The 17,332-nt window shown below is 37.6% G+C and overlaps 1 protein-coding gene across 5 annotated transcripts in view; it reads left to right on the top strand.

The window, feature by feature from the left end:
- WAPL (WAPL cohesin release factor) overlaps positions 1-17,332 on the top strand; it is a 137,712-nt gene that overhangs the window by 109,950 nt on the left and 10,430 nt on the right. For 4 of the 5 annotated variants that reach the window (XM_082286057.1, XM_082286059.1, XM_082286056.1 and 1 more), the window contains 7 exons: positions 649-744; positions 3,749-3,901; positions 4,151-4,287; positions 6,322-6,433; positions 11,641-11,868; positions 15,748-15,859; positions 16,855-16,952. In XM_082286057.1, the coding sequence (XP_082142183.1) occupies positions 649-744; positions 3,749-3,901; positions 4,151-4,287; positions 6,322-6,433; positions 11,641-11,868; positions 15,748-15,859; positions 16,855-16,952 (936 nt within the window). The remainder of the gene's footprint in view (positions 1-648; positions 745-3,748; positions 3,902-4,150; positions 4,288-6,321; positions 6,434-11,640; positions 11,869-15,747; positions 15,860-16,854; positions 16,953-17,332) is intronic. The other variant, XM_082286060.1, reaches the window with a different exon arrangement.

Below are 17,332 nucleotides of genomic sequence, written 5' to 3'. Positions count from 1 at the left end.
GTTTTAGTCTAGAATAATATTATGCAAGTAGATTGGTAAACTCAAATGCTAGAAATAGAATTCTGTCTTAGCTTCCTCTGAGGAGTACATGATGTTTTCCAAAAATTCAAGGACAATAAATTTTGATGCATTTTGATTTGCCTTGACACATTTTTGAGCAAGAGGAAAAAAAGTCCTCTTAATTTATTAATATGGATTAAGGCATTTCGTTTGAGTGTTTGTATTCTTCCTAGCATCAAAGTCTATATCAGTTCTGCATTTTGATTCTAAACCAGTCATATTTCTACTGACATGGTGTTTGCTAATATGTTTTTTCCCTCAGAGCTGTCAGTTTTTGTGTATAGGAAGGTTGCAGACCTTTTGCCTTTGAATAAATTTAAGAGATGGAACAATTGAAAAATTCTTTAAATGCATACATATCATGTCTTTTGCCATTTGAGTGGGTCTGTATGTCTTTAAAACCATCAGATGCTTCGAAGTCTGATTTTCTGATACATGTGATATTGAGAACCTGTGTTGCTGGGAATACAGCAGGGAAAATGAGGCTTATTTTCCTTGTTTGGCTACAGCATCACTACAGTAATTTTTGAAGTGTATAGTGACTACTGGTAATTGACTTAAGAAATAATTTTTATTTTTATCTTCTAGTCTCCCACAAAAGCAGTATATAATGCTAGACACTGGAACCAGCCAGAATCAGAGGCTCTGCCAGCACCACCAGCTTTGAAAACTCCCAGTGTCCCAGTAAGTAGACTGTTGTTTTTTCTCAAGTTTACTAAATCTCCTTTCAAGACTTACAGATTTTTTTTTTTTTTTTAACCAAGTTCTTGCTATCTGGTAATGTCACAGTAATTCAGAATGAAGTCCACTTTGTGATGTGAGCCATTGGAATTTGATAGAAAAGAAATTGTCAGTGGAAATACTATAGAATAGGATCTTTCATATCACTTCAATATAGAGTTACAAAAAGATACTTCAAGTTATGTTCCCTAATCTGCTGAAGTTAAGCTTTCTAACAATGGACTCCATTTCGTTTTCTGAGAGAAGTCCCAGGATTAACTTACTAATGACCACAGAGGTCAGCAAATTGCTAATGAAAAAGGAAAAAGTTGAAAAGAGCTATTTCATTTCTTTTTCCTTTCTAATGGAGTAATGGTGATTGCTGACTTGAGTCTTTAGATACTATGAAAGAAACCATTTTCTGTGTACAGTCAGAAATGCTAATGCTGAAAACAGTTCTTGAAGTTTGTTCAAAAGTCAGTGGTTGTTTTGAGACTCAAGGTAATTGTTTTCTAAATCTTGAGACTCTGAGAATCCACAGTCTTTGGCTGTTATTTGTAGAAGTTGTTACTGATTATGCTAAGAGAGCATTGTACATTGTCAATAAATGTAATTTCGTTTGGTGCCTTGCTGATAGTATTTGCCTGAGAACAGAAAATCAGAAAGTAGATAGTTTTGCAGTGATAACTCTTCAGCTTTGTTGTTGTCACCAGTTTGTGGTTGTTTATTTTTTGTTTATTTCTTTTTTTTGGTGGTTGTTTGTTGGTTGGTTGGTTTTTTTAAATTCTACCTCTCTTTGTGGTGTTCTGGTACTTCTTCCTCTTTGATTTGTGGTTGTTTTTGATTGCCTCCTCACAGTAGTCTGAACAGCCTTCTTTGGATGTTAACTGCACTGCCTGGAAAATGCAGATAACTGATTTTAAAATAACCATTTCCACTAGAGTTTGAGGAGAGAGCAGAAATTTCAGCCCTGTGTTTTTCCTTAACCCCTTTCTCAGTTTAAATTATGTACCTCTGAACTGAAGTTTTTCTTGCTTACTGAATCTATTGATACTGATTTTTGTGAAGTACTCAGCTGACGTAAGGGCAGATTTTGTGTGAGTCTTGTCAGACAGACTTTGAATATGGCTTTTTCAAGCTAGGGAAATGTCTGGATCATTCATTCAGACAGTCACTTTTGTATTCTGTCATACTTCCACTTTGTATCTGGAACCATCAGAATATTAATTCAGGAATGTGGTAGAGATTTGGCTGAACAAACCACTGAGGGGAATTTGTATCTGCTGCTCATGTTGTGATGTACATCTGAAGTTCCTTCAGATGCAGTTTTTAACCATGATTTACATGGGTGTGAGACTTAAAAGTTACAAGGTAAATGAGCCTTGATCCAAGTGTTCACTGGTAGTTCCTGCACATATAATCCTGCCTCTTTAATTTCTGTAGAAATGTGTCACCTGAAGGTTGGGAGAAATCTCTCTCAGGTTATGGTGAGAAACTCACAGCGTGCAAACTGCTTATGCCAAGTACTGTCTTGGGGCCTCTCCAAAGCTCCCTTGGAGTTTGGTTTGAAGGGGCAGCCATTAACCAAGACTTGGATGAGATCCTTCAGTGGCTCTCCTGTGTTCACAGACTGATAAGATCAATCCTCCAGTATGTGTTTTAAACTGGTTTTTCAGGGTGGTTAATTACCATTTTGCCACTGGTGCTTAAGTGAGTGGATACCGAAATGCCACACAGTGCTAGAGGCAGAATGTAAGGAATACTTCAGTAATATAGCAGCTTCTTTTGGCTTTAATTTTAATTTAAACTATCAATGTGCAGTGCAGAAGAGGGCTTTCTCTCCAGCTATCCCCAGCAGTAACAGCTCATGCATCTTCTATGCCTGCATATTAATTCTATTTTTTCAGTCACACTTTTAAAAGACTCATTTTTCTGTGTAAGGAAGCTAAGTACATGATGTTACTAAGAGATTCAGGGTGAGTAAATGCCCACTGGCATTGGCACTTGTACATTTAGAATTTGGCATTTGGAGGTCTTTTTCTATGTGCCTTGTTTGCTGTAGTTTGTCTTCATGTCAGATTTTGTGCCAAAGAAGTAATCTAAAGATAAGCTGCACTTTAGCTTTTAGTGGCCTCAAACTAATACAGCAAAGTAGGCTGAGGAGAAACCAGTAATGCTTGCCTGAGTTGTCTGGAAACCTGTCAGTAGTTATTCTAGAGCTGACATCAAGCTCTCTACTCCCTGTAGAACAGGTTTTGCTGTATTCTGTGCTATGGTATGATATTCCTCAAATACTTAACAGCACAAATGGGGATAAGAGAATACTGAGTGTGCTCTACCTGTTTGAGGCCTGCTCTGTGTGGCATTTGTTGTGCTGCTACAAAATGTATATTGGTAGTCTCTTGCCTTCAGGCCAGGTAGAGTTTGGAGTGTGAGGCTGGAGGGGTTGGACAGGAGTGCAGTGTCCCTGGCAGGCAGGGCCAGAACAGCTGGCTCAGAGTCCTGCAGGCCAAGCTGGGCTGAGGCAGGGATGGCTCAGGGCTGTGCTTGGATCCAGACCCAGGTACTTCTTGAGGGCTCCATGGAGCAACCAGCTTGGTCATTCCTGGAAGCTCCAGTGCAGAGGGGTAGGAGACTTCAAAGAGCAACAAATAACTGCCTATAAACACTGAATTTGTTTGGTTTACTTACCCTAAAGCTTAAGGAACCAATATAAAGGACATCTTAGTCTTCTGCTGGTTTTAGTTTCAGAATTCTGCTGGAGCTTTCCTGATACTTAGAGATGGGTTTTTTTTTGTATTGAACACACTGTCACACAGCTTAGGTACATCTTGGTAGTGCAAGGAAAGGACTAAACAGTCCCAAAATGTGAGGTTGACAATTGCACACCTGTACTGTTTCCTGATGTATTTAGTGTATGTTTTCATGCTCAAAACATCTGCCCATTTTAGCACTTTCTTATTAATAGGTAAGGCTATCTTCAAAGGAGGCAATTCATAAAGATGATGGAGTTTTTAAGGCTCCTGCACCACCTCCCAAAGTGATAAAAACTGTGACAATACCTACTCAGCCCTATCAAGAGATAGTAACTGCATTGAAATGTAGGAAAGAAGACAAAGAAGTAAGTATTCTTAACAAATTTTTAAGATAAAGAATTACTAGTAATCCTAACTACTGAAGGAACAGTGTCAAAATGAAATTTGGCTTTCCTATTAAAAATAATATTTTTATCTAAATAGTTGAATGGCCTTTATTAACATCTTAATGTTTCCTTGCACTTAAAACTGAAAACATTTTTAAACTGTACTTGTTAAGATTATAATCAATCCCAAGAGTGACTTACTTAGGTCAAAATATTTGTCTTTTCCAGTTATACACTGTTGTTCAGCATGTAAAGCACTTCAATGATGTAGTGGAATTTGGTGAAAATCAAGAGTTCACAGATGATATTGAGTACTTGTTAAGTGGATTGAAGAGCAATCAGCCCCTAAACACACGTTGCCTTAGGTAAGATATCTTAATATAAAACACTGTACCTATATTTAAGAGATATTGAATTAAATACACATCAGAGAAGTGACCGTGCTTTAAAATGTCATTGACATTTACCTGGCACTTCTGCCATGAAGAATAAAATTTGAAAATAATAATAAAGATTGTATCTTGTGAATAATCAAAAGCAGTATGGCTATGAAGATGAAATAGAAAACTATGCAGTAAGAGACATCCTACTGCAGTAAGAACACACTTGTTATCCTTGCTGTAAATTAAAAAAGTACCTTCTGATAACTTCTCTTTGTTTAGTGCATCTTATGTGTGGTATCTGTTCTGTTTTTAATGCAAATTCAACTCTAAAATAAAATCCCTAAGACTGCAGAGTTTGATCAAAATCTAGAACTAAAGTAACAGTGAGATAGTGTTTAACTCCAACTGCCTGTTCTTCATCTTCTGTTGAGAAATAACATAACTGGCACCCACTAGAAGGACTGAGACCTAAATATTAATTGGAAGCTTCTTTAACTTGTCTTGGATTACTCACTGCAGTCTTAATATTCAAGTTACACATTATTGTGAAGTAAGCAGCAAAAATGTTAGCCTTGCTTTGAAAAAGTTTGAGACTTGATACTGGTGTGAGTTGCCTGTACATGAAAGTATTTATAATAATATTAAATATAATAGCCATGCAATAATACTTTTCATATACCTAAATTTTCCTCTCTGTTCAGTAAAATAAAGTAGTAGAGAAGGAAAAACTTGAATCCTTGGAGAGAGGTGATGGCAGTGCTTTATTTGTGATTTGACTGGCTGAGAAAAAGCTTTCTATGCCTCTCAGATAGCTACTTTAAAATTTATTTGTTCCTCCAAAACTAGCAATGAATATTGTTGCTGGAGTTTAAATACAAGAACTCTATAGTCCAGTTTGTATATACACTATGATAAGAATAAATTACTCCTATGATGACAGTTCAGGAGCATTTTTTCATGCAAGTGTTCCTTATTTGCTCATGTGGCAAACTTACTAAGATTTTAAACTAATTCTTTCCAAATTTATATAATGGAATGTAACTTGTATAAACACAACAAAAATCTTCTCTTTCAGTTAACAAATTAAAAGAAAAGTGTTTTTCCAAAGGAAATTAATGTCTAAGGATAGGAGTAGACATAAAAGACTCAAACAGATAGGTAAGCTCTAACTGGAGCTGTTGTGACTGGAGACAGAAAGACCACTTTTTCTTTTAAACACCTCACTGGGTGAATCTCTTACAGGCAGATTCCTCAGTAATCGTGGAAGACTTGATTGCAGAATCCCTCCCACATTAGTGCACATTTAAAAGCAATACATTTTTAGCAGTTGTTATGTTGCACTGTGCTAGAAATGGCAGACAGCTTACAGAGAAAGCATGGGGAAGGCTGCCGTTTTTAAAATAAACTCTTATGCTAGTCACTCATTAGACTGATAAATTTATCAGATTTTTTCTGAAATCTATTGGGTTTTCATTGATCATAAATGCAGCAGTAAATATAAAAGAAAAATTTTCTGTATAAGTAATGTTACGCATAAGTGTGACTAGTCAGTTAGTTAGATAACCATTAGATAGCAATGGAAGCTCACATTTACAATTTCTGATAATGCCTTGGTCCATAATGAGCTCTCCCATGTCTCTAAATCAGAGCTTTATGCTTCATCCATGGCACTTTCCTTTCAATATAACTATTGGAAATTTTCAGCTTTTTTTTTTTTTTTTTTTTTTTAGAAGCAAATTCAGGCAGCCCTTTAAAATCCTGGTTTTACTGGTTTTAGCCAAGCTTAAAATAAAGCAGACATAGTTTGGTGCTGGTAAGCAACTTGAATAAAACACTGCTCACCAATCACTGTTCGCCAGCTGCAAACCTGCCTTACACAACTTTTAAAAGAAACATTCCAACAGTTTGCCAGGGTCTGAGGCATGTGGTCAGTCATGTGTTGAAGACTTGTGTCTCTGCTGTTCTTGTTACATGTGGTCATTTCAGTTGTTCTAACAGAGAGTTAATTTTCTGCAGTGTAATCAGCTTGGCGACCAAGTGCGCCATGCCCAGCTTCCGCATGCATCTGAGAGCACATGGGATGGTAGCCATGGTTTTCAAAACACTGGATGATTCCCAGCACCATCAGGTATGGATATGTTGTGGAGTTGTGGATTTCATTGAAGTTTGGTGATACCTGTCTGCTGGGTGGGGATTTTGTTCAAGATCAGGCATCCAGTATAGTGTGCACTGGTATGTGTTGTGTGTGTATATATATATAGAGTATAGTGTATATCATGGTGCCTCTGGGATCAGTGGCTCCATTTTAGAAAGCATTCATTAGTGGTATGAAAAATTAGAGCACCTGTGTTCAACTTAAAAATTCCTTATTCCACTGTGTATGTGCTTCTGGGTTTGGAAATTATTTTTTAAAAAATTAGGGATTTTGTAAAAATGGACTGTGCTTTGGATTTTTTTTTTAATGTATTCTTTTAAGCTTTTTTTAAGAATTCTATTGTATTTTAAATTCTTTCAAATATGTTTGAAAGGAATCCTTCTTCCTTATATTTAGAGGTGGCTCTAAGTGCTCGTCTCCAGACTTGCTTGTATGAGAATTACCACCTCTTCTGTAGCTCTTGTAGGGATTTTTTCATGTCTGGTGCCTGTGTCCTTGAGCACTGCTGTAGTTGCAGGTTTAGAATGCTTTGAGCATATATAATGTGCTGTTGGATTCTAGGAAAGGTAAATTTCAGCTATTTATGGTAACATGACCTGGGAGTTAAACTGAAGCAGTTTTATTTTCCTTCTTATTGATGTTACCTCTGTGGGGTATTCCTTGAGATATTTTTACAAAAGCTGAAAAGATGAGATTTTACTTTGAATGGGTAGTAGATATGTATATCAGTTAGGTTTATAATTTTCTAGAATAGCTCTAGAAGAATGACATACAATACAGAATGCAGCTTTGCACCCACAGAAATAGACATTTCAGAGGTGGTATTTGACATCTTACTGTAGGTGGGGGAAAAAAAGCTGTAGTTGGAAGTAACTGATTTAGAATAATAGGTTATCTTCCATTTCCCTCAAAAATTAGCAATGGCTAACTGTAAAACATAGACACTAAGTTCAAGGAGTTCATTATTTTGTGAGCTGTCAAAATAGTGCCAAGTGATACTAGAAATAAATGAAGTACAGTCACTCTATTTAGGACAGTTGCCACCACTGAGTTGCAGGAGATTGGCAGAGGACAGCTACAGTTCCTTGGAAAATGTACAAGCTTGCTGGGTGTATTTTTGGCTGTGTTTTAACAGTTACCATTATTCCTTCATTTTCAAAAGAACTAGCACATACAGTTCAAAAGGAAATTGCATGCTATTATTAGTCTGCAGTAACAAAAAGCATTGATTAAGTTCACTATTTTCAGTATATTTGATGAAATGCTCCCTTTTGTCAAAGAAAAAAAATTGGTAGTTAATGTTTGAATATAGTTACAGTACATTCTTGGTACAGGTTTTACAGTACTGTGAAATTAGTGATCAAACTAGTCTTGATGAATGCTAATGGATATGCCCTAACTACTGACAGTATGTGCTTCAACACAGTCATCTCTGGATAAGCGTGCTGCCTTTCTGTACTACCCTTTCATTCACTAATTATTTCACTGAAATTTTAATTTTTTCCAAGTGAGTAGAAGTTTCTCCACTAAATCTCGTTTCAAAGGAACTCAAGAATAATAAATCACACTCAACTTTGCATGCGTAGCTCAAATCCCCGTAAGATAAATAAGGACTGAGCTAAAAATGCACAATTATTTGGTTAATATTTTCTTCAAGTATTTTGAAGATGGGAAAACTGCCACAATGACATTGTTAATGGAAACAAATACGGGCTTATACTGCATTCATTGTTCTGATACAATGGAATAGACTGTGTGTGTAGGGGACTCTTAACATACCCATAAGGAATATAAAGTAGCAGTTGCAATACTGGCAGTTGGCATTTCTTTAACCAGCAGGGAAAACAAAATAACCAGCTATCTTACTGAGCTATGCCCAAAAATAACCACATGAAAATTACTTGTTCCACCAAATTTTTCTTGTAGACTTGTGTTGAAGCATAAGTTTTTAATTGACTTTGTCTCTTTGGTGGTGCTCTGTAAAGATTTTGAAGTATTATTAATTTTTAAAGTAAAAACTATATTTCTATTATAGCTGTCAGCAATTAAGCACAGAAATGTGGTTTTGTAATGTCTTCAGTGTGTGAATAACTTTAAAAAAGATAAAAGTGCATTATATGTAGTGCTGAACCCTAGAAAATAACCATCTGTTCCCACAAGCTGGAGTATTAATAGAACAAGCAAGAGAAGACAAGGATGAGAGTGGGTGTAAATGGTCTTCCATTTCTGGAGTGTATGTTCAAACTAGGATGTTTTCCTGAATTCTGTAGCAGTATGGAGTGCAAATCCATAGTTAGATATGCCATGAAATTTATGTCTAGAGCAAATTCTATTTATTTTATTTTTTTCTCTTCTCTACATTTGTTTGGAAGCAGAATGTGTTTTATATATCTTGAGGAATAGAATGGGATGGGGGAAGCTCACCCAAAAAGACCACTCCTCTACTGTGTTCTGTAAGGGTGGCATTTGGAAGGATTGATTTGCTTCTTTGGTTGGTTTTTCTGTTCTCTTAGGATACTGATGAAAAATGAGTTGTACCAACAATTTTCCCCTCATTCTGAGCTCAGAATTGTGTGTACGATAGGGCATGAGATAGCTTTCACTCAGTGTGGTTAATTAAACACTTAGGGAAGATCTGTGCAAAAGGCAGAATTGTTTTCAAGATGAAACCAGATGAGGCCCATAGGGAATAGGAGAAACCAGTCTTAGAAAACCTGTATCATTGGTATGAAGCTAAAGCATGTTTGTTCCATGCTGTGAGCACCATTCACATTTGAGGTCCTTACTTTTATATCATCACTATTTTCCTGTTGCACATCAGCATTTGGAGGCTTATTGGCCTGAATCCCTCCTGTGTACGTGCTGTGGCAGGAGCCTGGCTCTTGTTACACAGAGCTGGTCCATCCTTCTTGCTTTTCCAGCAGTCTTCCTGCAGCCTGAAACCCCCTGCATCGTGTCTTGGTCCCTTGTGATCGCGTTTAAGTGTCTTGAAAGCTGCGTGGCAGGTCTGAAGGGAAGTGTTGGCAGAGCTGATGCAGAGGGAGAAAGAGCCATTACTCCCTTCATAGTGGAAAGCTGGTTGGGTTGAAAAGAAGAGAATCTGGAACAGGCAAGGGCTTGGTACAGAGGTTTACAGAATGAGTGTGATTGCCCTTACCAGACTTTGGAGTATCTGTAAAGCATTTCTGAGTAATGATCTAAGAACAGTCTCTGACTTTTGAAATGCCTGAATAATGGCAGCCCAGATGATAAATTCAGCAATTTACCTCTGTTAACTGCTGCCTACTTTCTTGTTGATAGAAACCCCTTTGGGGCCTTGAGCATTTATTTTTAAGCCCGGAAACTCACCTAGATAATGCTGATCGTTAAAAATCAGTTGGTCATAGATGTTGAAGTCCCACATTGGCTGAACAATGATTAGCTAACCTTTGGTTTCTCTGGAATGTGTGTACTCTGTGTCCTGTTTTAATCACTCCCATTCTGGAAGAACCCAATTCTTCAGGGAACCTGACATGTATAGTTTAAGCCAGCTGCAAGTAAATGAAGGGAAAACAATTCCTGTAATTAAAATGATAAAATTACAAGGCTTATTGGAGAAAGTTAATGAAAATTCAGCGTGACCAGTGTATACCCTGTGCAGACAGGTCTCATAGATTCTTTCTCCCTTACCTCTGGCAAGGCTGGAGTAGTGATTAAATGCTGGGGTAGCAATGTTTATAGCTAAGAGTTTGTTGTGGGGTTTTTTGACAACTCTGTTGTCATGTATTCATGAAAGATGTAGATTTGGAAACTCTTGCTTCCTTCCTTCGGTAGTTCATATACATGGTAGTTGGTCACATTAAAGTCTTTATTCACCTGAGGATTTCCTTGACTCAGACAGGAAGGAGTTTTCACATAGCTTTTGATAGACTTGTCAGCTGCTTAATCCTGTTTTGGAAACGCTGATACTGCTTAGTATGACCAGGTATGATTATTACCTACTTCTAAAATAAACAGAGCAGATAATGATTGCTTTGGTGGTTGGCTGAACTCGAAACAAGATGTTAATCTGCTATGACACAGAATGCTGCTCTTTCCTGTTGAGCTGTACAACATTTATATTCCAGAATTAGTTTGTTTCCATGTTTAATTTACCTTACACAGAAACAATTGTGATGGATGCATGCAGCATATTGACTCTTGAGGGTTAAACTCAGTGGGACACACCTCCCACCCCCACCCCCAGCTCCCAACTCCTCCAGTTATTGCCAGAGGTTTCTGACAGTTTTGTGCCGAGCACACCTCTGTTTCCAGTGAACATTGCTCCTCTTTCCTGTAACTTGGAGCTCTGTGCTCAGTGCAAGGGCTGTACTTAGACACCAGGAATGAGTAGCTTTGCTTCAGTGTTGTGTGTCCCTTCCTGACAGTCAACTTCTACCTTGGCTTTTCTGGATCCTTATGAAGGTAGAATTTAATTCCTCCTTCAAGAAGAATTAGGTGTCCTTTAGCCAGTCAGGTGTCCCTCTACACCAATTCTGTGTAAGATATGGATGGTCAGGTTAATAACATTCATGTGTGAAGGACTGATGGGGATGAGGCACAGGGGGAAGCTGGTGTATACTCTGGCTACTTCCAAAAAGCAGAATTCCCCTGGAAATAAAATGTGTTTATTCTGGAAAAGTTTGGATAAATTATTACCTGACAGACCTGTTTGCCAGAATCCAAATTTATGTCCCCAGGCACTCCCCCCCTGCAGACATTGTCCCCATCATCTCTGGATTTTCTGGTGCTGTCACCAGTTCATCCCCTCGAACCAGAATGTTCACCTACCTTGGTGTGTGCCCTGGGCTTTTTCATTTTGTTCCCCTGCCATCTGTCTCTTTTGCAATACTGTGTTACTGGAGTTACTGTTTCTTACTGTGTCTGCAGCACTGAGTCCCTAAAAAGCAGAAATCCCTGCTTTTCTACTAGGGCTTTGTAAATACATTGAGTGCTTTATGTCTCAGTTTTATTTGTTAGAACACATTAGTAACTTGCTAGAAGGAATCTCCATTCAGTAGTGAGTGCTCATGCAAGTGCTAAGACTGGGACCTGTCAGGCATTTTCTTTTTTAAGTCTTTAGCTTGTTTATTAAAAATGGTAACAGGTCTGCCTAAAATGATTAATAAAAGCTGTTTTTTTTCTTTCTCTCCCAACCCAAGAATTTATCCCTTTGTACAGCAGCTCTAATGTACATCCTGAGTAGAGATCGCTTGAACATGGATTTAGACAGAGCTAGTCTAGATCTGATGATACGGCTTCTGGAATTGGAACAAGATGCTTCCTCTGCCAAGCTGCTGAATGAAAAAGACATGAATAAAATTAAGGAAAAAATTCGGAGACTATGTGAAACTGTTCACAACAAACATCTTGATCTTGAAAACATCACGGTGCGTAACATGCTTTTATTGGAAAGCCTTGGCAGTTGTGGAATGCTTAATAAAATGGAACTTGCAAGCATCATCCTTCATCTCATATCCCCAGAAAAGGATTCCTGGTGTTTTATCTGTCTTTGATGTATACTTGACTGCACTGCAAGTGTTTTCTTCTTTAAATTTGAAATTTCCTTTTTCAAAGGTTGTTAGTAGGGTAAAGTTAGGATGTTCTTCAGCTGTATGAGTCTCCATTTGCCCCTGCTAAGGGTAGCTGGTTACAGGGAGCAGTTGCAAACAAGTAACACTGAATAACTGTGTGTTTGAAGACCACACATAGGTTATTTGACTCCATTTCCTTGCCTGAGTTTTGTAAGTACTTTCACAAACAAGTAGGGGTTTGTGCATGGGAATAAGAGTATTGTGTGCTAAATTCAAAATGTCGTGCAGGTTTTCCCATTAAAAAATCATCCTGCAGGAACTGATTTTTCCCTGCCTGAAGTGTTGTGGCAGTTCTGTTGCTTACCATGAATGTGGATGACTTTTTTTCCTTCCTTTCTCAAGCATGCTTGCTCTTTATGAAAATACCTTCATCTGCAGCAGAGTGAACTGGTTCTGTTTTAAAATAAATTTGGCCATGGTTTGATGCTAGCATCAAGCTATCTTAGGAAATAAAAAGAATAAGTGGTGAGGCTTTTTAGAAGAGTGTATTTAAAGAATTGATTGACAGATTGATTAGATGGGGGGCCATAAATGACAAAAATAAGTAATGTGTCTTTGCTTTTGCCATATTTCAGTATAGTGGATGTTAGTATGATCTTGATTTTTTGACATCCTGTAATACATTCTTTGCAAGATCCTTATTAGGGTTTTTTTTGCCATTTTTTGTGTAATGCTTATACCCAGTGGGAGAAGCTTCTGATTTACTGCTTATGAAGTGAGCTTTTCAGAGCTTTGTCTGTGCAAGTGATGCTCCAACTCCTGGCAGTAATCTGCAGTCAGGATTGTGTTCCATATTCAGTTAGACTAAAAGATGATGTGCCTTGTTCAGCTGGCATTTTCTTTTGTACCTTTTGGGACTTTTGTGTCAGCTTAGGAAGAGTTTTGTTGGGGTGTTTTCCCTCCAAGTTCTGGTTATGGAACAGAGAGCTGAATTGGTACCAAGAGTCACTATTCTGTAGCTTTAGCAAGAGGTGAATTTTGGGTGGGGAAGATAATATCCATTACATCACTGTTAACCTTGGTAGTCAGATCATGGTGACAACGAATTATAAGTTTCAATTTTAGGCTTGTTTCTTACAGATATATGAAAGGTGCCAATAGGGAGCTTGAATTAACTTTCTGACCTTGGAAATCTGCAAAGGAAGAATGAATTTGAGATTATGTTCTGCACTTTCAGTTTACAGTCTGAAAATACCACCACGGAATGAAATTTGTTCTCTGGGTGGTGATCAGCTAGGATTTGGTATAATCAGAGTCTTCTTTCAGTGCTGTTTTGGCACTGAAGGCAGCTCACATAGCAGAGTTTGTCAGTGCCAGGATATCTCTTGCACTATAAAATGTAAGACAGCTCCCTTTATTAAGCATGGAACAGCTGGGGCAGGTTCCTCATTGCTAAAGCATCCAGCCACAAAGACCACTGTCTCCTGCTTGAGCTTTTCTCATATTAATAATCTGATCTAGCCTGTTGCTTTTTTATGAACTATAATTCTGTTCTCGTGTTTTCTTAGACACAGATTTTAAAAGGAGAGGATATATCAAAAGGGAGGGACTCAGTCTTGTGAGGATGTTGTTCATGAGTAAAGAGCATTAATATCCTAGGCCATCAGTTTCAGCTGTTTTATTTGAGGGTTTTTCCCTGAGGCAGCTCTGTTTCTTAAATTTATTTTGAGCTGTTGCTGTAAATGCATTGAATACTGTAGTACCTCACAGATGGAAACTGGTTTCCTTCCAGCTGCACCATCTAGAAGCAGAGACTGTATAGTATTTTGAGAATATTTGCAAGCCAAATGAGATGATTAGGTTCTCTTCCGGTTTAAAATAGTAGCAATGGTAAGTTGAGACAATAATGAACTTCATATGTTGAAGATGAAGCTGCTTTCATGTAGATCCCTGTCATGAGATACAATAAATAATCTCTGTTTTGTACCAGATGACAGGCAGAAAATGCAAACAAAAATGCAAATCTTTTGGGGGTAAAGTAAAGCTCTGAGCCTTTTCAGACTGACAATATCCAGTGAGAAACAGGAGGATTGCAGCAGATGTTTTTTATACCTCCAGTTTGTGCCTAACCAGTCACACCTTCGTTTTTTTGAATCTTACGCAGACCAGGCGAAGGTGATCAGTTTGCCTCCAACTTTCCACAGACACCGTTGTGTGTCTGTCTAGACGTTAGGCTGGACTAATTTTTGAATATTCAAAGGTTCTGTTTTCTTTAATGTTAAAATGTAAACCCAGAAACTGAAAAGGAGGTGTGTGCAGGTGGAATTTGTTCTGGGCTTGTTGTGCTGGATTAGAAGAAGATAAAACCTGAAGAACTTGGCCTTCACCTCAGCAAATGGCCCTCACCTGTCAGGGAGCACAGCCCTCTGTAGCTCATGCCTTTGCAGCTACCACCTCACTGTTGCATCATAACAAAAACCTTCAGGAGTGACTTCTCTTTTCAGATGGTAAAAGATGGTATTCTGGTTTTCACTCTCAGCATAAGGCTGAAAGCTTAAGGGAACCATCTTTTGAGCCTTTTGGTGTTAAAATTTTGTAGTAATTGACCAAAAAAATTGAATATAGTGGATTACTTTTCCTCAAAAGCAAAAGGGTTACAAGGTTTCATTGCTTTTATTAACAAAGAAAAAAGAAAATTAATGTTCTTATTAAGTATGTACAAAGATTATATTCTTCTGGACTTATTTGAAGTCTTATTGCCCTTTAGTAGAAAACGAATCACTGTATTTAAAATATTGTGTGGCCTTTGAGCTTTTGTTGTGAAGGTATTTAGGAAGTTAACTGTTGTAGATTTGCTGCTGCTTGTATTCTCTTGATCCCCACAACACTTTGCTGACCCAGATGCTTCCATTTGCCCTGGAGAAATGCTGTTACTGTTATGCTAACAGTGACAGTGTGCTGCAGGGCTTGCTCCTACAACCCAGAAACACCTTTGGGTGGTAACTCTTCTTTATCTGATCTTCGACTCTGTTTTCCTCCTTGGAAATCAAGTAGTTTGAAAGCCAGGAAAGCAGCTGGAGATGCTGGGGGTTGGGGGGAGGGCTTATACTAACACAATGGAGCATTTGCTCAGGCCTGATGAGTACTGTTGTACTTCCATTTGTAGGGAGTGAATTGACCATTACTGTTGTTGAACTTATATATGTGTTCCTTTTTTTTTTTTTCAGAGAAGTGTATCAGTAAATAGAATAAGATTTCCTACAGTGGTTCAGTTTAACTGCTTTATTCTGTAGGTTTAAAATTAAAAGCACAAGATACCTACATTGGAAGCAAATGTGATCTGTGAGCAGCAAAGCCTGTCTATCTGAGAGACTGAGAAGCTGTGTTCACTGGGGATTTTCTTGATTTTTTTTTTTACTGCTTGGCTGATTTGCCATTTCCTTCCTCCACTTGTTTCTTTTGATACGAAGAGAAACAGACGACAGGAGTGTACTTGGGTTTTTAAGCTATTAGTAAAATAAATTTGAAAAGGCAAAGTACCTTTTTTATCAGTACTGTCCTTTTTTTAAGATACACATATTTTCCAGTCTGTTCTTGCTCCCTCTGGTGGTTCTTCTACTCAAAATCTCTACTTTCATTTTTATGGTTTTCATGTGACATATATTTGTATGACTTGATATATTGGCTACAGCTGCAAATGATGATTTCACTAATTCCAGAACCTAACTCTTTCAGACTGGGCATTTGGCAATGGAGACATTACTGTCTCTCACCTCAAAGCGAGCTGGGGACTGGTTTAAAGAAGAACTGCGACTTCTGGGTGGTCTGGATCATATTGTAGATAAAGGTATAGTGGGGATACTGCTTTGACAGCATGAAAAAAGAGTGAACTGTAGTAAGATGTTTGCTTTTTGGAATGTTCATTTCCTGTGGTTAAAAATAGAAATATTATGTATTTTTCTTAGCAGTGTTAAAAATAAAGTACACAATTCAATATGAAGTTACTGAGAAATATTAGTGACTTTAATCTGTTGCATGTGGGATTGAAGTTAGTTTTCATATTAAAACAGAATGTGAATGTAAAGTGTTGCATTATAATGTGTAAATGGCTTAAGCTTGGACAGAATGCTGTTGCATATCTCTGTACAGCACACTTATTCTAGAGTAGACTCTCCTTTATAGTCTTCTAGAATTATTTTCAGACCAGATATTTTTAAACTAAGTATACCAAAGGAAGTAAACCCTTCAAGAAGAAATTGGGGGGGGGGGGTTAGGGGGGACAGTTGATTTCATTATTTTTTCAAAGATGTGTCTCAGTTACTGTGTTTTTGATCAGAATCTCACAGGTAGGAAAAGGGACATTTTTAACTGAATTCTTGACCTGAATAAAGCTTGGTCTTAAATAAACAGAGGGAGAACAAAGGAAGGATTGGAGAGATAAAAGTATTCAATTTGAACACGGTTTCAGGCTTGTAAAGTGTGGGAAGTGTGTGCTTGCCCTATCTCTTTCCTCTTCTAAAAGACTCTCTTAGAGTTAAGGAACACAGTCATGTACTGGACACTGTTTTTGGAAGGAGAAAATAAAATACATGGCTAGGTGATTTGTAACAACAATCTCAAACTTGTAAAGACAAAATTGTAAGGTTTGGTTTTTTTTCATTTACATGGAAAAATGAAAAATTTTGGAGTGCTCATCATGAATTCATGATTGTTTCCTGGCATTGGAGGTGTGCAAAGTGTAAAACAAGGTTGATAGCAACTCTTGAGTAGCTGGTTGGTTTGTACACCTAGCTTTTGAAGACCTCTTACTTATGGAGAAAAACAACTTCTTTTTGTGTTTAGTTAAAGAATGTGTGGATCACCTAAGCAGTGATGAAAACGAAGAGAAGTTGGTTGCTTCGTTATGGGGTGCAGAGAGATGTTTACGGGTCTTAGAAAGTGTGAGTATGAGCAGATCCTTTGCATTTCTGAAAGCTGCTTCTTAAGCAGACCTGTTCTGGTTTACATTCTTTCAGTATGGAGTCACATTATAGCTCTATAATGTTGATTATTTTTTCATAGACTGTACTAACTTTCTGACGCTTATCAGTGTTTCTGTAATGTTTGAAAATTTAATTTACTATTCTGTGTGTGTGTACTGAGTTCCAAGATTATTTTTGGTAAGAACAACTGAATGTAACATGATTCTTTTTCTTAAGTTCCTACAAAAAGCTGCTGTTTATGGATGTTGTTTTTGAGGCATGAGTTTGACTCTCTAATGTGTGTCTAGTAGTAACTGATCATTATGGAAGTGGGATTTTCTTAGAAGCAATAAATCAAT

The sequence above is a fragment of the Coloeus monedula genome (genome assembly GCF_965178545.1).
Source record: "Coloeus monedula genome assembly, chromosome: 8".
Classification (NCBI taxonomy): Eukaryota; Metazoa; Chordata; class Aves; order Passeriformes; family Corvidae; genus Coloeus; species Coloeus monedula.
Note: the sequence above shows the minus strand (reverse complement) of the source record. Positions and strands in the feature narration are given on the sequence as shown.